This window comes from Arctopsyche grandis, chromosome 13 (assembly GCF_051622035.1).
Source record: "Arctopsyche grandis isolate Sample6627 chromosome 13, ASM5162203v2, whole genome shotgun sequence".
NCBI classification, from domain to species: domain Eukaryota; kingdom Metazoa; phylum Arthropoda; class Insecta; order Trichoptera; family Hydropsychidae; genus Arctopsyche; species Arctopsyche grandis.
In genome coordinates, this window is record NC_135367.1 from 26493395 (window position 1) to 26516672 (window position 23278).

General features: G+C 30.8%; 1 protein-coding gene across 1 annotated transcript in view; it reads right to left on the reverse strand.

Moving 5' to 3' along the window:
- LOC143921688 (uncharacterized) overlaps positions 1-76 on the reverse strand; it is a 75822-nt gene extending 75746 nt beyond the window's left edge. The window contains exon 1 of the mRNA XM_077445040.1: positions 37-76. Within this exon, the coding sequence (XP_077301166.1) occupies positions 37-76 (40 nt within the window). The remainder of the gene's footprint in view (positions 1-36) is intronic.
- Positions 77-23278: the final 23202 nt, after the last annotated feature.

Genomic DNA, 23278 nt, shown 5'->3' on the forward strand with positions numbered 1-23278 from the left:
TATAGTATATAGAGAGAGGCGCATTGCAGAAATCACGAAATTCGGGAATAGTGATCTGGAAATAAAACGCGTCCATTTTGTCTGAACATCTCGAGAGAGATGAAGTGAGGTGAAACTGTCAACGTTTACTATTTCCGAGAAGGAATAATCTTTCTATTGACATGCCTACATATAGTGAAAACTAATAATATTGCCAATTGGTCATTTCCTAGAATAAAAAATTCGGATGTGAGCAACCCATGACTTTATCTATGTATTTGAGGAATATGAGAAGGTCACAAAACAAAATTCGATATTGAACCGTACAGACACATACCGGCAGCATTATGAAATACTAATAGCTATGACAGCATTTTCGATACAAATTGAGCGCAAATGTATGGAAACTTGCACAAGACAAAAGTTCTACTTCCGGTCGTCGGATTTTGTTCAAATTTATTTTATTACCTAACATCACTATCAGTATTATACACAATAAGTATTAAGAAGATTAAAATAATGTAAAAGGTCAAAATAAAATAATGAAATATTGTTTTAAAAAAATATTACTTTCGGTTTACGAATTCTGACCAAAGCCTTATCAGCTTTAAATTAGTACATAAAGAATGCAAATATAAATTATCAGCTTGATTCATTAAGGGGTGTGGACAGAATCGTGGTCACAACATTTTTGACCATTCTAAGACCTAAAAATCCCACTTCCGGTTTTTTTTATTTTCATCACATTGATACAAGAATAAGACTTGAACTTTTTTGTGAAGAACACGCATCTTTAAAGAGAGAGAAAAAATAGTGGAAGAAAAATCAAACAATAGTAAACTACCACTTCTGGTTGACGGACGCTTACCAAATTTTATAAATAACTTAGTATTAAACTTAAACTTCTAGATATGAATTTTTAGTTCAATAAACAAACAGGAAAAATATTAAAAAAATATTGTTGGGGTCTATAATTTATAATTTCTATTACATGTAAAAAACTTTCAATCCGATTCAATTAGCTGTTTGGAAGATAATTGAATTCAAAAACTTAAAATAATAGTTAGTGAAACGTAAAGGAGGTTTGTAAAAATATGACACCTACATATGTATATGAGGAGATACCATTTCCGGTCAACTTAAAAATTAAAAAAAAAATAAGTCGTAGCGATAAGAATTTTCATCAATTTCCGCCACATACCCACATACATACATACATCGCGTCCGTTTTTTATATATTATTATTATAACTTCAAATATGATTAATTTCCTGTGATTAATTAATTTCAAAGCTAGTTACATTGCAATTAGATGTACTTAATGGATTTGTGTACCAAACAAGTGAGATTTTGATCATGACGGTGAATGGTATTAGGTATGAGATGAAAATGGAAGAAGAAAATAGACACGAATAAAAAGTGGCTGAAATTTAAAAAAAACAGACATGTTATAAACCACATTATACATTTTTTCGAGCTCGAACTAAAATATGCCGACAACTTTAACAGTTCGACATTCTAGCGAGACCGGTTAACCGTTAACCATTAAATGAACCATTTCCATCTTTGCTGGAAGCACATTTAAGTCTTAAAACTGCAATAATATAGCCCGGAAGTCATTGGGCATATATGTTACTTAGTTAAAAGTATCGTATGCAGTATTATCAGCATAAAACTGTAAGTATTATTTTTTTAGCGCATATGTAGAACCCTTGCGAGATTGCTATACGTAACTAGATAGAAATTGCACCCGACTAAGCAAGCTCAAAAAAGCTTTATCTGCAGAACGAACCCTTCAAAGTATCTCGAGTGAGGGTTTCGGTCTCAAATTTCAGATAATTCTCGAGTAGTTTAGTTCGCGTTGGGAACATTAGCGCCGCTCGTTTATGCGGGATTTAAACCCGGATTCGGATTCAGACGCAATTCAAAACGTTGCTCAAACGATAATAAGCGGATGCGGGAGCTCAACCTCGCTTCTTATATAAATTATAGTGTTTAAGTGTATGTTGTTTAAGATTAGTCGTGGAAATTAAGGCGATGCAGAATGTGATATACGTTGAAACTTGGTAAGGCTTACGTAGAACCATAAAACATGCAATCATAATACATCTTGAAATATTGGTTTTCTCCATATGTCTTCTCGTGAGAAATTCAGACAATTGAGACAGTGGATAGTTAGAATGTAATATTACAAGATTATCGGCAAGGATAGGTATTTTTTGCAGATTTGTGGTACAGTAATTATGACTGTAAGTGGCATTGAATTTTCGCGTCGGAAAAACCAAACAAATAAACTCATCCCTGATAGGACGGATCCGACAGATTCATCCCCGAAATGTACGACTATTTTAGGAAAACAACAAAGAAGAAACAACCACAATCTTCAGCCATGAAAAACATATTAGAAATATATTAGGTATGGTTTAAATTTCAATAGGGGTTTCAAATTCAACCCAAAAGGCTTTTGTAATATCAGTTATTGAATCAACTTTTTGAGATATATTTTTATTTGAAAGCGTTATAATCGTTTGGAAAACAGATAGTAAATGTCTTATATTAAATCTGTAAGTAATTTACTTAAGATTTAATATAATTTTTATTTTATTTAATATGAAGGACAATGATTTTTGTTGTGATCTGATATATACCAGGAAGGCCTTACAGGTAAACCTCAATGCACCTGCATATACAAATAATTACAAACATTGCAGCATTTTTATTACACAAATCGCTGTATTTCGAAAGGCTGAATAACACGAAATTAGCAATTGATTAATTAATTAATTAGTCCGTAGAGACATCTTTGGATTTTTTTAAAATAAAGACATATTTTTCTAAAATAATTGTACATAAATCAAATTCAGATATTTTTGACATAGCGGATAGCATTGTTTTTGCTAATTTGATGAAGGAACCGTTTCAACAATGAAATCAGATAAATTGGGAAACTCTGATAGGAAACGATCGACTTGGAGTCACACATATCCAATTCTAACCAGCAGCATTAAAGATTAGCATGGGATCGAACCCGGTAACTTATCGGTGTTAAACATAAACACAACCACCGAGTCATACTGTTTGTAAAAAATATATTATGTATAATATGTTTTGTATTAAGTCGAGTATTTAACTAGAAGTAATAGTTATTAAAATAATATACCGTGGGAACATGAGAGAGAGAGAGAGAGAGTATCCACTATTGAAGTAAATTTGTGGGTGACCAACAGACAACCAGGATTAGGCTAACGGGACTCAGTAAGTGCCCGAACAAAGGATACGCTGGAGTTCTCATAGACTCGATAGCTAGATCCCATGAGCTGACCTCGATTAAAAATATTTTTATGAGTATATCTGTAGTGCTGCTGGTCAGATCTGGGTATTTGTGACTCCAGGTCGATCGTTTCCTATCAGACTTTGCCAATTTCTCTGATTTCATTGTTGAAACGGTTCCCGATTAAAATTGGCTAAAAACATTCCTACCTACTATGTCACCACTACTTGAGATTGATTAATGTACAATAAAATGTATGTACAATTCATAGATGTCTCGTTAATTTGCGAGTTTTCAGCGTCTCGTAATTCAGCGACTTGTTTATTAAAAATGCTGCATTGTTTGTAATTGGCCAGGAAGGCGCATTGAGGTTTACCTGTAAGGCCTTCCTGGTATAAAATGTAATAAAAAATAAAATATGTAAAAATAAAAATAAGCTTTGAGGGGCTAAAAATCAAAATGAATATTTATTCATGAGATGTCGATTTTTTCACAGTGTAAAACCTTTCAAGTGTATCCGATGATTTCATTAGGATTGGGCCCTAATCCTGGCCCTCAAGGAGCGTACTTAACGGCGCGCATAATCCGGGATTAAGTCCTTTTAACCGCGTTCCTTTTCGCGTTGTGACTTCGTTTAACGACGCCAAAGTCTCCAAAAATACAAAAAAAAATATATTCTTCTGATGAGTCGACGGTGCGGAAAAAATTGTCGCCGACTTTGCTTTTTCTTTCAGTTCCTTTCTATATAAATTTTATATATAATATAAAAAGGTCCCAACTTTACTATCGTACGATCGTTTTATTCCTGCATTGAAATTATCTTCCGCACCGAGTCCTAATTGCTCGAAAACGCCTAAAATCAGATCGACGCATTCTCCTTCTCCTCATCCCCTGCATTCTTTGCGACCATTAATCAGTTTTCCCTTTTGACATTTCAATCTACTTCTTCGGCAGCAGAAAAACAAATAATGAATTATTTTCGGCGAATCCGCAGATTTTATGTGGCAGTTACTTCGGTCGAGTCTCTCACTTCAAATGAAAAATGGAAAATTGGAAAATTATCATCTCAATTCCAAATATCGCATTATATTATAATGTGACGGTTTAAGTATTATAAATTCAGTTTCGACTCAATTGAATCACTTTATTTATTTATAAATGTTTAGGATTCGTCTGCATGACGTATTAACGTCTCAAGTTGAAGGTTTTGCGCTTTTTTGTAACGCTTACATTCAACATCACAAGGAAGAGAGTGGTTTATATTTGAAAAAGGTATAGGTAGCAAAGCAATAAGGTTCTCCAGAAATCTGTAAATAAAAAATACGAAAAAAAAGTGTTTCGTTCACGCTGTAACGCCATTTTTCAGACCTGGCGGCAATTGACAGGCTCAACATTTCTATTTTCAGAAATGTCTCAGACATCTTTACATCCACTTTTTCCATTATTAAGAGGTTTGTGGATAATGTTTACTGCATACATATATATATAATACAATAAATATATTATTTTGATTTATATATAGCCATCAAATTTTACTATTTTTACGTAAAAAAATATTTCTAACGATATCGGTAGAATATTGGCATATTAGACTGTTATAGTTAAGGTAGTTTCGTTATTTATCAATTATGCATATAGACGATTTTTTATTTATTTTAGCCCAATATGTAAATCTACAGTTTTAAATTAAATTTAGTATCAATTTCATTGGATTTTGATAAAAAAAAAAAAGTCCGGTTTTTACATTTTTCTTTCAACTTTCACCCTGCCAAGCAAAGCCTGAAAATTTGAGTATTTATTATTCATGAAATATATTTTTTTGTAATAATAATATTTAAAATGAGTTCTTTCAAATATAATGTAAGAAAAAAAATGGAAATTGTAAATTTTTTTCAGTTGATTTTCACCTAAAATTAGAGGAGCATTTAATCGGAGAGAGTTTAATAATGAAGCGGGCTTTTTATTTAAGACTCAAGTTATGATAATATTTGAAAAGTATTTGAACGAATTTTTCTATACCTGTTTGCTCGGAATTTAACCCTAGTGGGCCTGTTGGACCCTTGCGTATATCGGCTTGATTTTTAAATGATTTGTTGCTTATTTTGGTTTTATATGAACGATAGTTGATTATCAAAGTCATTATATGATTTATATTGAAGAAATAAAAAATATTTTAATTCAAAATAATAAATGGCACTTTAGAAATGGTAAGTAAGTTGAATTAGATCTATATTATACGGGTATTAATATTTTTATTTAAAATAAAAATTATTTATTTAAATCATTAATTGGTTTATTTCCTATTTATCGGGTTTTTGACTAAATATTGTCAAAATAGACATTTAAAAACTCATTATTAGATTCTTGATATAAATATTATCGTTTATTTTATCTCAAATATTTGAAATAGTAATAATTTATTATATTTTCTTTCTCATTAATATTTACTATTTTTATCATTTAATGTAATAAAATGCAGTTGAACTTTGAAAGTGGATAATTTCATAGTACCTACTTGCATTGTGGTTCCAATGGACCATTGTACTGTTTGCGTTGCAAAAATTTGTTTTATTTTTTTCTGAAGAACGTACATATAAGTCTTAAAATGTTTTATTATAATAAATAAATAAGGGAATTAGTCAATAAAGGAAGTAGCTAAAAGATGTTTATCATTTTTTTTTTATATAATTGAGTTATTGGAATTTTAAGAGGCGAGTGGGTTGAAATTGACATACATAGGTGTGTATTTTCGAACCGAGGAAAAAATGCGTCTCATTCAAATCAAGTCGAAGAAATTGCTCTGTAATCTTTTCCGAAATATGCCCACCCATTATAAATATTTATTACGAAATCATAAATTCCGAATAGATTACGAAAAAGTGATAAATTTCGGGGCGGCAAGTGTGCGAGTAGATGACGGCACACGAAGGGCAACTCTTTAAGGGATTTACATTTGAAAGGGCGACCTTTGGAGACTTTGATTTTTCCATTTTCGCTTCAGTCTTTCACTCCCGCATACTCAAACAATTTTTCTTAGCGTTTTAGGCTCAAGGCGGTATTTTTTCCCGGTTTTTTCTCCGTTTTTTTTGTAGGCTTCCGACCGACATGCAAAGCTGATCCTTAATGGAGGCGCGTCCGACGAGACAATGTGAAAAAATTCGCCTTTTAATAATTTATAACGCAAATTGGGAAGCTTTTTTTTCGTGCCTCCTTTCGGGAGTGCTCGCCGGAAAAGTTGGAGGAGGGAAAAAAATAAAAAGAAAAGCGCAAAATGAAATAAGATTAACCGGCTCTCGCCTCATCACCGTTACTCAGAAGCTAGACAAACATCTCATTATGCCGCTCGCTCTACTTGCTATTCTAATTCGACGGCTTTATTCAAATTTCCCTTCAATAATAATAAATCCATCTTTCATTTTAATCTAAAACCGTTCAAATCATTCAAAAGTGACAATAAATAAAAACCCTCACTAGAGATACCGATATATGTATTGAAAATAATTGAGAAATTCTGTGAATCAGAAGAAGGGAGCGATGATTAAAAGCATTGTTTCCCATTTCATTCCAGAATCCTTTTGTGTACAAAGAATGTATGAAACCCTTGAATTAATACCAAGATAATTAAATATTATAATGATAGAACATCGAAATTTCATCGTCTTACATCCATACATACATATGTATATTATGAAAGATTATATGACAGTATCACTAATAACCATACTAACACACTTGTGAAAAGTTTCGACGATTACAACAAAATGTCTATACCCTTCAGGTATAACACACAGATTACCTAAACACAATCTGCTATAAATCATCGAATTTAGAGAATATTTAGTTAATATTATGTATTAGATGTATAATAAGCATTTATAAGAATTGTAAATACATAGGGTTTTGAGCTCTTTTTCCTATTATGCTGTATATTAAAATTAGAATAATATACTACTATGATTACTAACAAAATTAAATTAAAATTGTAAAATAGAAAATGATCAGTAGATCAGTAGCTATTAAAATAGATATAAGATGTGCTGTGAACATAAGTAAGTAATAATAAAAAGCATTTAAAAATCAAAATCAAAATATAATGAAATAACTGTAACATTCCCTATCAAATTTTATATTTTTACATAAATACATACATACATTCATATATAAATATGTATATACTAACTGAAGTTAAAAGAAAATGTGTTTGACAAAAATATTTTAAATTATTTAATGATACACATATCTGTTTTATATGAAAATGATATGACAATAAGTAATGACAGATTGATCCATACAATTTTATATTCCTTTATTAATTATAAATTATAAATGAAATGTTGCTTTTGTATTATTGTATGTGTAGGTGGAAATTCAATGTATCCATTATATGTTGAATAAATATTGCATAATAATATTTAAAAAAAATCAAATAAAGTCGTTCTTTAATAGTATAATTTCAATGAATATGATACAATTTGTAAGTAAGCTTAATTTCATGGGGTGAAATTTCTAAAATGAATGATGAAAAACGAAGTTTCTTACCTTGGGACAGAATCAAAAGAAAGGCAACTATAATTTTGACCGTCAACATTGTCTCGAAGCACAATTCCGACTTTGGAAATATATATGTATATGTAAAGCGTTCAATTCGTCGAAAGTTTATCTGTTCGTGTTGACACATTCGCCGAAGTACACAGACATTTTCAAAGTGCGATCCGACCGTTCTGCGAAAGTCCAAGCGAACATTGCTCACTGTATTTCGTAAATTTGGTATTTTGCAAAATTTATCAAGTTCGAAACTGGTTACGTCGTAGCCCGTAGAGAGGCGTAGAGGCTTTTAGACGTGTCGTCCCTTCGACGGGCGAAACGTAACTGACCCGGCTAGAGCTCATTCGAAACAGCTCCCCCACCCCCAGGCAAAGGGTTAATTCGACATTGCACACAAAAACCATCACGTTTCAGTGTTCAATTATTTTTCAATAGTAGTTGGCGTGTTTTAATTATTTTTTGGCATAAAACTAAGTCTATTCGTGTTTTAGTCTTTTAATCTCTCAAATACCAATAATATTTTTTCATGTTTTTATTTCAAGCCTCTTTCTTACTTCCGTTTGGATTTTTACGTCTGATTTCGTCTGACAAAATTTGGGTTCGTATCCGATCGTTTTCAAACTTTGCCATTTTGCTCGGTTTGATCAACAATATACAGCCAGCCAGCCAGCAGCAAAGCTCGTCCGTTAAGCTTCTGCCTTTCACCGAGAGGCGCCGGGTTCGATCCCATGAGCTGACCTCGATTGAAAAAGATTTTTTATGAGTACATCTGTAGTTCTGCTGGATATTTGTGACTCCAGGTCGATCGTTTCCTATCAGAGTTTTCCAATTTTTCTAATTTCATTGTTGAAACGATTCCCGATTTAAATAAAATCCCGCTAAAATCCTTCCTACCTACTATGTCTACACTATTTGAGTATGATTATTGTACAATAAAAATGTATGTACAATTCATAGATGTCTCGTTAATTTGCGAGTTTTTCATTGTCTCGTAATTCAGCGACTTGTATAATAATAAAAAATGCTGCAATGTTTGTAATTAGCCAGGAAAGCGCATTGGGGTTACCTGTAAGGCCTTCCTGGTATATATGTAAAAAATAAATAAATAAAAATATGTCAGCAGCATTAATATACATATGTTAGCCAGCAGCATAGCTCGGTAGTTAAGCTTCTGCCTTTCACCGAGAGGCGCCGGGTTCGATCCCATGAGCTGACCTCGATTGAAAAAGATTTTTTCTGAGTACATCTGTAGTGCTGCTGGCCAGACCTGGATATTTGTGACTCCGGGTCGATCGTTTATTATCAGAGTTTGCCAATTTTTCTAATTTCATTGTTGAAACGGTTCCCGATTTAAATCAGCTAAAATCCTTCCTACCTACTATGTCACCACTATTTGAGTATGATTAATGTACAAGAAAATTTATGTACAATTCATAGATGCCTCGTTAATTTGCGAGTTTTCAGTGTCTCGTAATTCAACGACTTGTGTAATTAAAATGCTGCATTCCTGGTATATGTATACACATGTAAAAAATAAATAAATATGTGGAAATCAAGTCTGCTATTATGATGGTGAAAAATTATCGTAATAGGCACGTTTGAAAATACTCCATCATATTTATCGATGAAATTATGATTTATCCACACTGTTTCTATCGTTTTTTTTTCCTTTTCGCCACCCTCTCGCTATGTCAGATTTTAATTGTTAAGCGCCTATAACTTTTTCTTTCTCTATATTTTATAAAATTTGCTTTATAGGTTTTCATTATCTCTCATATATTTATATGTATGTATATTTTTTTAGTTTTATCTCTGTTATGTTGTCTTATGGCCAATTGTGTCAGATTTGACGTTTGGCAGTTGACGTCTCTTCTAATGGGGGTGATTTTCAAGTTGTAAATAACTACTTTGTGGTTTTTACCGATCGATAAATGGGACTAAAACTATTTCAGATACATCTTATCTCACCGGTGTGTATAGTTTTTTCAGAGTGAAACTGATATATCTTACTAAAGTCTGAAGTGATACTTAGAAAATATTGTGGTGATTCATAGTATTGATTAACTTTTCTAGATATACTATCCATAACATGACGTTGACAATTACTTTTATCGTCTAAAAAATATAAATTTCCATTGATATTAAATATATACGTATTCCATAAGTAAATTAATAATATCAACATTTAATACATTTAAACAAAATAGGTATTAAAGTCCTACTTAATTTGACTACTTTGTACATGATTTTCAATAATATTTGACGGAACATTACAGCTGAAATTATTGTACTGTATATTACATACTTGAGACTATAATTTCGATGATATTTATAGGTTTCAAGGTTCCAATTTCCATGGTTGCTTATTTATTAGTGTAATACTCGTATAATACATATATGTATTTAACAATTTAAGCAATAAAAATATTATTTTTGGTATTTTCAAATTTAAGTTTGGTAAATTCTTTTATACCATGATTTATACGAAAGCTTTACATTTCAAAGACGTCATTATAAGTTTTTTTTTAATTAATAATTATAATATGAAAAACATAGAAAAAGCTTGTAAAAATCCTATCATACATAAATATTATTTTTGATTGTTTACTAAATTCATATTTAATATTTTAAAAAATATGCTACTCAAATTAAATGTAATTATAAAATAAATTTTCTTTGACACCCCTTTTGATCATAGAAATAAATATTTCTATTTTTATATCATTTATGTATTATAATATATACCAATACTAATATTGTATTTAAAATAAATACATGTTCATCATATCTTTAATTCTTAAATATAATTTTGAAATAATCTGAAATAGTTCGTCCCGAACAAATATTTTATAACCATAAACCAACCAATTTAATAATTAGCTTAAATACATCGAAACAAATATTATTGTATATTATACAGTCAATATATGAGCCGCCATATTAGTTCAGAAAAACCGACCGAAAGAAAAACCGGTTTTTGGTTTTTCTACGAAAAAAAACCCAGTTGGCCAGATGTCATTTGTAAATTATGAGTTACTTCCGGTAAATAATGTGTTACCTCTCACAAAAAATATAATTATGTTAATTGTGTAAATCGATATTAAGAACACTGCTAAGATTCGTTTTGAGGTGCGCTCAACGTTGGAATATTTCCATCTTTCAAAGTTATTTTTACACATATGTTTTAGCTTAAAAATCCAAAAGCTTGTAAGACCGTTGCAAATTTCGGAAACAAATCAATTTCATTAGAAACGGCATATCATAAACATTTTAAAACCATAATAAAAAGTAGGTATGTGGCCTCAAAATTTAAAAAGCTTCCAATTCCTTCAAAGAAAAATCAATTATATTCCGGAAATTCCCATGCATTTTGCCATAAAGCATTTGAGTTTACGACTACTTTTTTGTTGTTGTAAAGTACAAGGTTTTGCGATAATAATATTTTTTATACATTTATACCTGAACTTATCATTGAAACTACTTTCAATAACATTTTATTGGCTTATGAACTGCCCTTCGTCCATTACTAAATCTCAAAGAAACCGCCAAGTGGTGTATCTTTTTTTTGTTGTCCAAAGAAATATAAGCCTATTGCCTAAGAGAGTTTAGATACACACATTTATGTTGATCTTTCATAGAAATTTGAAATTCATAATTGTTAGTTTTGAGAAAAAAAAACATTAATTAAAGAAAACCTTAAAAATCCGATTGATCGAGTCAAAAAAGACGGTTTTCAGTTTTTTGAAAAATGGTCAAAAAGCCAGCTTTTCGGTTTCGATTTAAGCCGGCTTGGAAACCCTAGACCTGCCATATTTGAAAGTGACATGACTCTATTTTTTTAACCCTCCCTCACCGAAGTGGGGTATGCAAGTGCCCCACTATGTGGTTTTCAAAGCTATACACCTATATTTCTTGTATTCCTAGAATGAACTACAATAAATTTATTTTAATAGATTTTGTATGATTTAGAAAAGGGGTACATCTTAAAAAAAACATTTATTCTATGTTCCAAATTATAAATTGTTAAAGGCGGTAGCGATAATTCATGTTTTTGACTGTCCGCTTGCATATTCTTGTTGACATATGAATCAATGCGAGAAAAAGAGACAGCTATATTTTCGTAAGAAATTGTTTTCATTGCTTTCGGCGCGTGGCTATTGAGTCATGCTGTCGCCTGTTGGCCTTACCTATGTGCGTTTGCATGTTGATGCTTGTCGTTATTTTTTAATACAAATATAGTCAAAAACATGCTATAGGACTAAAACTTTTTTATGTTTATGTATAAAACGATTAATAAGATATACATATATGAACCCATTTGCATTGATAAAATCTGTATTTTGATTTGAAAATACTGGGATCTTACTCGACCCCGGTTCGAGACACTCGTTCGATCTCGACGCTCCGTCCTTCAAGGGTTAATTTCGTGAAATATTTGACAAAACATGAAATATATTGCGTTTGACAATATTTAAAAACAAAACAAAAAAGATCGACCGATTCGTGCAGCGAGATGTCAGATGTCAACTATGACAGTCACAGGCATTTGGCCATAACACGCATATCGAATTATCAACATTATAATAGAAACATTTTAACATTCAATATACATATGTATACCATTCTATTGTTCTTCTAAAGCTAAATAGTACAATTCATCGATTGATTTTTCGGCATACACACATATGACATTAATATTATTACAATTCAACAAAAAGCATACACAATACAAAATTAAATCATACCATTTGGCCGTCCAATCTAATATTCATCATATACATATGTACATATGGATAACGTTAAAATCTCACGCCACACACATTGACACTGACGATAAAACTGGAATGTTTGTTTGTATATAATTCTACAATATGTATTTAAATACATACATTCGTACTGAACGAGTCACGCAAGTTGATTCCAGATGACAAGATAAATTCAACACAACACGACGCTCGAATACATTAAAATAATATCGTGTTTACAATGTCACAAACAAATACTGCGATTTTCATTTTATATTGTGAATCATCATCATCATTATTGGCCTTTCAATATCGATTGATGAATAAAAGCCTACCCCATCTACGTACATTTATGTTTTATTTAAATACATGCATTGTATATTTTTATCCTGCATCAAATATCTCATTCACTTTTTATTTAACGTTTTAAGCATGCATTTTTTATACATTGCTACTCTTAATTGGTCGTCATTATTTTATCTAGTAATGTTTTGACTGTTAGTGGGGTGAAAAAAATGATAAAACGATTAATAATATATTTAGTCAAAACACAGTTTCATATTTGTTTAATTTGAACTCTAATATATGTAATTACCATTGAATGTACTTCTTTATAATTAAATCACGCTCAATACTACTAGTACGTATACGTACATATGTATATATCTCAGTTCCTTTGTGTTAGAATCATTACGATTCAACTTTCTGGTTTGTAGTTTCTTTTCTCTTGAAACTATTTGTGAAGATTTTGAGGGATGATAATCTCAATTTCTTCTATTTAAAAGAATTTCAGTTTTTAATTACGATTTTTCACTTTTCCAGCGTTATACAACCCGAAGCCAATCTTTTGAATTCCTTTTTATTGCTATTAATTTTTCCAAAATATAGATATTACCTACATACATATATAGAGATTGAATTTTTTCTTTCTTTTTGCATATGTACGTAGTAACAATAGATGAAGTTTTGTGATCATGCAAAAATTCGAACTCGAGATTTTGACTGATTCGAACTCAGAATTGATCACTGAACACGTTTTCATGATCTAGCAAAAATGTGTGTATGTCTGTGTGTCTGTTAGTATGTTTTTCTGTGTATTTTGGGGACTTTTTGAACACCTTTAGTCCTATCAAAGTGAAACTTGGTATCGGTTTCTGAAATTCTGGATATGATGTAAATTTTTGGTAACTCCGGAAATGATAACTCCACTCTTTGATGTCTAAGTTTTTATATGTTTTTTGATTCAATTATATCCCAGTGGATTATTTTTATGTGTTATAGAAATTATAAATTTAATACAATTCAATTTTTTAAATATTTTAACCTCGACCGGAAGTATAACTATTACTAGTATCTAGGTTTTTTATGATTTTCCCAGAAACCTTTTAATGTATCGAACTGAAATTACATATCTATAAGTTTAAGCTTAATATCAAGTTTAATTTGGTGGACACCCGTCAACCGGAAGTGTCAGTTTACTCTCGTTCGATTTTTCTTCCACTAATTTTTTAGGCCTTTTAAATTTATGTACTCTTCTTGAAAAGATTCAAATATAATCCTTGTATCAATGTGATTAAAATAAAAAAAAATCATTTAATTTTATTAACAAGAAGTAGTATTATTTCCTCTTAGAAAAGTCAAAAATATTGTTACAACACGATGTTTTCCACACCATTTAATCAATCAAGCTGAAAATTAATAAAATTGAGGCTAGAATTTATAAACCGGAAGTAGTATTATTTTATCAAACAATTCATTATTTTATTTTTACCTTTATAATTATTTCTATCTTCTTGATATTCTATGTTTATTTATTGGTCTTTTCTTTTGTATTTTTTTTCTAGTATAACACAATGTAACAATGTAAGATGTGTAACGAAGAATTTAGCATATGTGATGTCACTTTGACCCAATTTTAAAAATAAAATGCTTAAATACATAATTAAAAACTTCTCAGCTACTTATTCGCAAACAATACATTAAATTTAATTTAATTTAAATTGTCTGATATATCACACAAATAGTATTATTATTGAGCTTTTAAAAGCTTTAAATACATATATAATAATAAATCGTTGGACTTACAAACAATGCTCAGTCTACGAAAAGCATTCCATTCCAATTTCAATCTTCTTTGGGCCATATAAATATTTTAAATATTATTCTAATAATTCGGCCTGTTGAAATATTTACTCAACTCAAAGCATTATATTAAATGCTTTGCCCAAATGAAATTCTGGATAATGTTTTTTATTTGATGAATTTTATATTCGTTGATATATTATACATATATTATGATTCATGTAAATATTTAACGATCATCCGTCTCTCTGATGGCAGCTTATTTATTTTTCAAAATTTTCCAATATTATTCTCTTTCAATGATTAACGGAAAAAAAAGAAAGTTTCACAATAGACACGACACGTATCCATCTAATATCGTTTTTCAGCAAACGCATTTCACATTTCGTCCAATATTTATTTCAAAAGGCCTTTGTTCACGTTCGCCAGTAAGTCTGGCAGTGTATCTCGAGGTTTTCCCCATCATAATATCTTGATCTTTTATGGCTTTTCTCACTATTATACTCGATCTTTCTTTGTTAAATGTACCGACACGCCGAGTCGGTTTTCCCCCATCCCCTAATGGTAGAGGCGCATCCATATTTGAGCTGAACAAACATTGAAATTGCTATATCGTGGATATAATATTGGATTTGAATATATTTCGAAACAAATTTGACTTTTTATGGGATTCAAATGAGCCTCTTCGATATTTGTCTATGCAAATTGTCCTCGTACAAATTCGCCCCCTCATCGAATTTCAAATTTATTTTAATAAGCTCTCCGCGTATTTTTTGCGTTGGTTTCTATTTATTTATTTATTTTTAATTCACAAGGTAGCCTTTATTCATTACGAAAACATGCATTAAGCGAGGTATTTTTATTTCCAAAATAAAATATTTCATGTACTATACAGTGTGTACGTATTTTTTTTTTCATACTCAGCGTATTAAATGGGTAAATTTTAAAATAGGCAAATTATGTGAGTCACGCAATGTGCAATAATTGGAAAATCGCATGACCGCACAAGTGGATTAGATTTATAAAAAAAAAATGGAAAAATCAAGCCTTATTTTTCACGATTTTAAAACACAAATATTTTCGCATTTAAAGCGCGCCATTTGTCAGCGAAAACCATTTTTAAAATGTACAATATTTATTTCAACATTCGTTCAATAATTTTTCGTTTCTGACGATAACATCAAATGAAATTACTTATATTTTTATTTTTTATGAAAAATTGCTTTCTTTATATGATTTATACCATTTTTCATTGGTCGTGTTGAATAAAAGTTATTTAATGACGATTTTTTTTAAGTACTGCTTACATTTTGGCTGGAATTTAATAACATCGATTGAAAACAGACTTTGAATAATTGAATGGAAATTTACATTGGTCTATTAGTCATTGAAATATGTATATAAAGAATTTTTTGACATGATTTAGTGTATCGTAAATTATAATAGTAATGAAATATTTACGTATATAATTGAATCGGGCGTACTTTTAGAATGGAGCATAAATTTGCTTAAGCTTTAAATATTGGCAGATAAAACAACGGTTAAAATATCAGTTCATCCGTATATATATATATTGTATAGAAATATTGTGTATATAATTGTTTTTTCATGGAAAAATCTATATAGAAAACGATGTATGGAATACTTGAAGAACACTAAGATATACAACTGAGGATTATCATTTTTAATTATTAGTAGTACCTACCATAGAATTTTTTAATTGTTCAATTAATTGAAATTAGTAATATATAGCACCCGTTAAAATCTGTAAACAAATATAAGAGTATATAAAATATTAAGTGTGTTTGACAAATATTCGTACAAATGTATATATGAAATACATAACTGACTCATTCCCCATCTTTCAAGTAAAATGCAAATAAAACTAGTTTCATTTCCACTTTTATTTACACACAATATCAAAGCTTAATCTTTTGACCTTGATTTATAAAATTTATAAAAATTTAAATATTTACATATGTATTGATACTGTGGGATTACGAAAATGAAGATGAAAATAGTTTTCACAATTTCAAAGCCGTCATTTTTTTTAACTACCGTTTACTACGAAAAATCTATCACTATCGGTAGTACCGGTTTCTATCGGTATTGATTTACGTAAGAAATTGGTGCAAAAAAATGTAATCAATTATCAATAAAATACTAATAGTATAATTTAATTACTTACTTTAATTTTTAATTAATTACAAAAGCATGTGTTGAGTTCTTTTACTCTGCGTGAATTACCATTGAGTCTAAAAAAAATTAAAATGTAAATTTTTCGTGCTCGTTGCTTTGAAGAATTTTCGTTTAAGGGATGATTTCATCTTTTAAATATTATACTATAAACCAATACATGTATTATATAATCAGAAATAGTCTCAGGAACAAGGAATAAGGATTTTAAATTTATGATACACTCCTTTGATAAGCAGGTCAATACAAAATGTTGAGCATCTACTGATGCTTCAACTTATCCATACAAACAATTTGATACAACGTTTTCTTCTGAATTTAAAACAATTCAACTAATTTTAAATTGGAATTAATATATTACAGGTAGAATTTTGACCAAAAAGTAAGTCAAAAATCTATTGTTTTAATATTTCAATAATATAATTTTATTGAAAAAACTACCTAGCATTGGGTATCATAGTGAATAATACTTTTATCTTACTTTGCATTGAATATATATGTAAAATTTCCGGTACAAAAGAGACTCAGTGTTCCGTTAAATAACAAACTAGAATATGACGTGTCCATTTCGAAGATATTTTATATATTGAGGATTGATTTTTGCTGCACTATTAAATTATATAACATATTTTCTTCGTGCTTGAAACCACTATAGCGGTATTAAGCATTCCATAATACATATAATATGAAGACCACGTACAGACAGTATCATATTGTACGATCGAAACTTCACCTGTCGAACTTTCCCCGACAGAGCATAACATTGTCTGGTGGAAAATCATTTTTAAAATTTCCACGACCGACAATAGTTGTCGTCTACACATGCCAAACTCGTAAATTTCTCTCTCTATAAAGCCAACTGCTTATGCGAAGCCACCGGGAATACCCGCTCGCGATCCCTCCAATTTTCTCCGATTGTTTTCCCTTTAATAAGACGCGGTGAATTTTTCAGCGAGTCGGGGCGAGTGGAAAAAATTATATTTGCACCGCGCAATTCCGGAAAATTGTTTTACGACGAGGGAAAACTCGCCTTCTCTCCCTCTCGTTCGGTTTGACTTCGAATAAGTTCAGCTGTGAGGAATTTTCAGGATATTTTTCAACTCAAAAATTTGCTGAAAAGCGGGTAGTTTATGCAGATGCAACTGCACGTAGCTTCGGTGTGCACCCCCATAAAACCGGGTAATGCAATTTCACGGCGAACACGTGCAAGAGCTGCAGTCGCCTCTCACGAACGCAACCTAAATAAACGCACATGCAACTGCAAAGTGCAGTGTCGAACAGTTTTTTTTTAATATTTATGTATGTATTTAAATTTTGACGATGGCAATACTAATGTAGAACGAAAAGAACATATAAAACCTGTCACCGCATACATCGCTATAAATCCAAGTTTATCTCTAGCATAGCACTTTACTTAAAATGAAAATTAATTGAGTAGCTTAACGCTTCTTACTACAGGCTATTTCTTATTCCAATCGAATATGTGAACTCGTATTTACAGATCGCTCCAAAGCGACAAGTGTACTATTACAGATACTAAACAATACAATAAAATAACTAAAAATAAAACTATCACTGTTTGATCTGTGAACATGTGTAGCTTGTATTGATTAGAAAGTTTGTTATGAAGAAATAAAGAATGAAATTTGAAGTTATGAGTTGCAGCTGGAGATACATATGTATACTCATTTATGCAGTTAAGAATAGGTTATTAATACTAAGATTGCTTTAATGATTTGCTTAAAGAATAGTTTATCAATGTATGATTGTCCATAAATGAGTTTATGTATTTACAAAAATGAACTTTTCAATCATCAGATAAATTAAATCAGCTGATAACTAAAAATAATTGAATGTGATGTTATGTATGTAAGCTTATTGTAAAAAACTAAATGTATTTAGCTTATTAAAGCTTATTGTAAATCATATTAACAATTAGATACAACATAACTTCTTATTGAATACTTATCTCGCAGATAAAACTCCGTGGAGAGATATACTTTAAGACGTGAAATGTCAGATTTGACACATTTGGCCATAAATCAATATATCGTGTATTACCCTACAAGAAGCTACACGCCAAATTTGAAATTTATATATACATATGAGAGTTAAAACTATAAATATTTATATATTAGAGATAACGAGAACCAATAGAGCAAATTTCATAAAATATAGAGTGAATTATAGGCGTTTAAACAATTAAAATCTTATATCGCCATATCAAGGCGAACAGGTTGAAAGATACGGGACGAACGCTTATTAAACGTCAGGGAGATTTACTTCCCACGTGTTTAAAACGCGTTGTATACGATATTTTATCTCCAACGTAATGGCAGACGATACATTAACGTGTATTGATGACCAAAATGAGCAATATGGCAAAGTATGAAAACGATCGGATAAGAGATAAAAATGACCATTAACACGAAAGCCATGTGAAACGTAAAGGAGGTATTTAAAAATCAATACAAGCATTTAATAGAGTGCGAATTCATACAAACAACCACATTGACATTAATGGTGAAAATTTTCAGTATTTTTATAATCAAACTAGCTGAACCCGGCATGCGTTGCAATTCCAGAATAAGGCATGCAATGCCCGTTTTAAGTAATTGTTTCAGCTCAAATAACGTCTCTTCAAAGCCGAAAGTCTCTTCAAACCAACTGGTAACGTTGTTACTAACAAACACATTTGCTTGAATGCACAATGGCGCTTCATACTTTTGCGTTGGTAAAATCTTAATTACGAATATTATTATTAAGAGTTTTTTTTCACAGTAATCTTCCCGAACATCAATACAACAAATCCTGAAAGTTCCATCGTAATCGGTTCTGTGGTTTGGGAGCCTTTACGAGACAGACAAACAGACATTTAATTTTATATATATAGATTTGCGAACCTCAAGACGTTGAATAACTTGAGATTAGCAAAGAGAATATACTGAAACCGTTTAAATGAAAATCAGAATAATGTGCATACTAGGGTTAACCACGCGGTCGCATGCTCATTTCGCTGCATGCTCTATTTTATACTTTTGTCTCGGCTTTTGCCATTTTAAACTTGCCAGAAAGATCCAACTCAATTTTAAGAATTGCCAATCATCAATGTACATCGAAATGTCAACTGCGCAACCTCATGAATATGTTATAGGCGTTTAAGCAATAAAAATCTGACAAAGTGAGAGAGTGGCGGAAAGGACAATAAAAAAGGTAACTTACCATTAGACGTCAATATGCTCAAAATTGTAGCATTTTTTAAACTTGTCTATTACGATTATTTTTCACCTTCAAACTGGCGGATTTTATTCGAATTTGAGTTGACCAAACCACGCAAAATGTTTCAAAACGATCGGAAGAATGTAGGATATCAAATCCAAATGTTGTCAGACGAACAAACAAAGAACAGGCTTGTAAAAATTGGCAAACTCCGATAAGAAACGATCAACCTGGAGTCACAAACCAAGCCTGGCCAGCAACTGGACTCTAGTAGGTCTAGACCCCGTGACTACTCTGCTCGAAAGCATAATAATTATGGATCTTGAGGAAATATCTTCAATGTACATGTGGGCAGAAGTTTTTTAACGTTTCACTATAAATAATCGAGCAGACATTTGGCTGAACTGACAGTTGGCGACGGTTATTTGGCCGAATGAAATGTTTAATTGTTTGAATTGAACTAAAATATCCAATTTTAATGATACATAGGAGTGTAAGAGTAAATTTTAGTAATACGGAATCTATTTTTAGTGATTTTTGATTAATTTCAATTTAAATTATTAATCATTTTATATATGTTTAAAAAAAATAGCTTTTTTTTCAAAATCGGCAGAAAATTGAAAATAATATTTTATTTGTATTTATTAAATATGTTGGAGACCATAAAATTCAAATTCGCTGTTTTTGATGTGCCTTAGCCCAGTGCTACTCAAACTTTTAAGTTCCACGGACCTGTAAATACCACTATCCCTTATAAACATCATCATCGTCATTCACAGTCATTTGCCATGCATTGTTGAATAGAAATAAATTATAGCAATTGAAGTTTTCTATCAGCCAAATGTCCGATCTGCCAAATATCAGTCGGCCTAGTGTCCGTTCGGCCAAAAGACCATTCGGCCAAATGTCATATTCGGTCAAAAGTTTATCAGCCTAATTACCATTCGGTCAAACGTTCGTCAGCCAAGTGTCATTTACCGAAAAGTCCACGCATAAGATATATAGACCAAATGTCAAAAACGTATAACTATCATTAAACTTTCAAAAACGAAACAGAAAAATATACGAAATTATAATTCTTATTAAAATTAATATTTTTTATTAAAAAATATTATGCACACTTAAAATTAATAATTTTCAATCACTTGATACGTTCATAAAAATAATTTAATTATGCCATATTTTTGAAATTGATTTCCATCGTCAACTTATTATTAAAATTTAATTGCCATAATTTATTCATAGCAAAATTCGTATGAAATACTTTCTATAAAATAGCACGTTTTATCAGTCTTTAAAACATGTAACGTAAAACAATACATTTAGTAAAAGGAAATATTGAAGAAAGTTTTCCTCGCAAAGAAAAAAGCCCTTATTGGAAAGGCAAGTGAAAAATTATAGGGAAGGTCAAGAGGTGGTACAAACTTTAACGTTTTAATTACAACAGCGATAAATACTACAGAAATGTGAGGGAGGGCAAATTTAAAATCTACCCTTAGGGGCGTTTGCATGTCTGCCGTCGGCCCTGAACAAACTCTTGCATAAATTATATCTTAGATTATTTTTTTCCCTGTGCGAGTGAAACGTTCACTTGAAACTTCCAGTTAAATTCTCCAGCTCGACCAATTTGACTTTGACACTGCGATAAGGCTTACTACATAAAATCGAATCAGTGCACTCCCTTTACGTATATAATATACATAATATGCATATACTAAATGCTGGAAGCTATTGTCAATAAATCAAATTCATATATTGCAACTCCTTTCAAAAACATCAAAAGGCAAAACACTGATTATTCATGTACACGTGTCGTACAACTTCGTAGACATCTCATTTATCAACATTGTTATGTTATACGTCTATGTAAAATCGAGTACTAATTACAGTAACAAGCTCAGTCTAGTAACACAATCCTCAAAAGCCTTTAACGACTTGAAGTCTCTGTCTAGTCTTTGCGTTACATACGACAAGACGTATCGATATGAAACATCTCGAATGTGTCGAACAAAGATTTCCTTACCGTACGACATATTATCCGGAACATCTTGTATTATTACGAACCGTAAGAAGCAAATTCTTTTCATATGTGACGACTCGTTTGAAGACGTGCAAGAAAATGCATGCGTGCATGAGAAACATAATTTTAAACATAATAGAGTAAAGAATTCACATTAAATTTACCAAGCACCGTCTCAAAGTCTAGCATCGTTGAAAACGAAAAAAATCTAGTCAATTATCAATTTCAAACCGGTATATGCGAAGATTCCCACATTTTGATGCTTTATTTCGTTACTTTATATGTGCGTATTAATAATAGATGAAGTTTTGTGATCATGCAAAAATTCGAACTTTTCAACCTAAATATAGATAGTATTTATTACACTACCCAAAGAAATAATACCTATAATTGCATAGCTGAGATAAAGAAGAAAATAAAGACTACCTTTCTTTCTAGCCTTTTTCTTACCTTCTCTAATTTGATACAAATTTTGGGTAAGATCAACGAACTGAAAAAAACTTCAGTATAAAAGCAGTAAAATACTAAAAGGAGAATTATGTAGATCCAAAAATCAAAAATGAGCATATTTAATGCAATGTACATAGAGACTAATATTGATCTTCCGATATTAATTTTGGATTCTATTTGTGTAGTAAAAGGTTAACCAATGCCTGGTACCAAATATTAGCTACTGCTTTTCCGTATAATTACATTATTAAAATTAGTACTCGTTTTCCGAATATATATAATACATTATTTTACTGGCGTTGCTTTGGATAATTAAAAACCGATGCCGTCTTACAAATATACATTTTATATCATAAATAATAATGTCAAAACCAGAATCCAAGCATCATTAATATCTAATCTAATTTCTTTAGTTATTATTTTGTTTCTTTTCTTTGCTGTTATATTTTTGACCATTGTGGCGCATTAGGAATTCCTGTAATGCCACAATTGTCCAAACTTTAAATAAATAAATAAATGATGTTGGTATGTATATATATTTGGTTCTATTGCCTGAAGGGAAACTTTTCCTACGCACACTAGGCCGAATGGACATTTGACCGAATGAAATTTTTAATTCCTTATATTTATCAAAAATATCAAAAATTTTAATGAGGACAAAGAGATTTTTGAATATATATAGCCATATATATATATAGCCAGCAGCATAGCTCGGACGTTAAGCTTCTGCTTACCGTCAAGAAGGTGCCGGGTTCTATCCCTGAATGAAAAT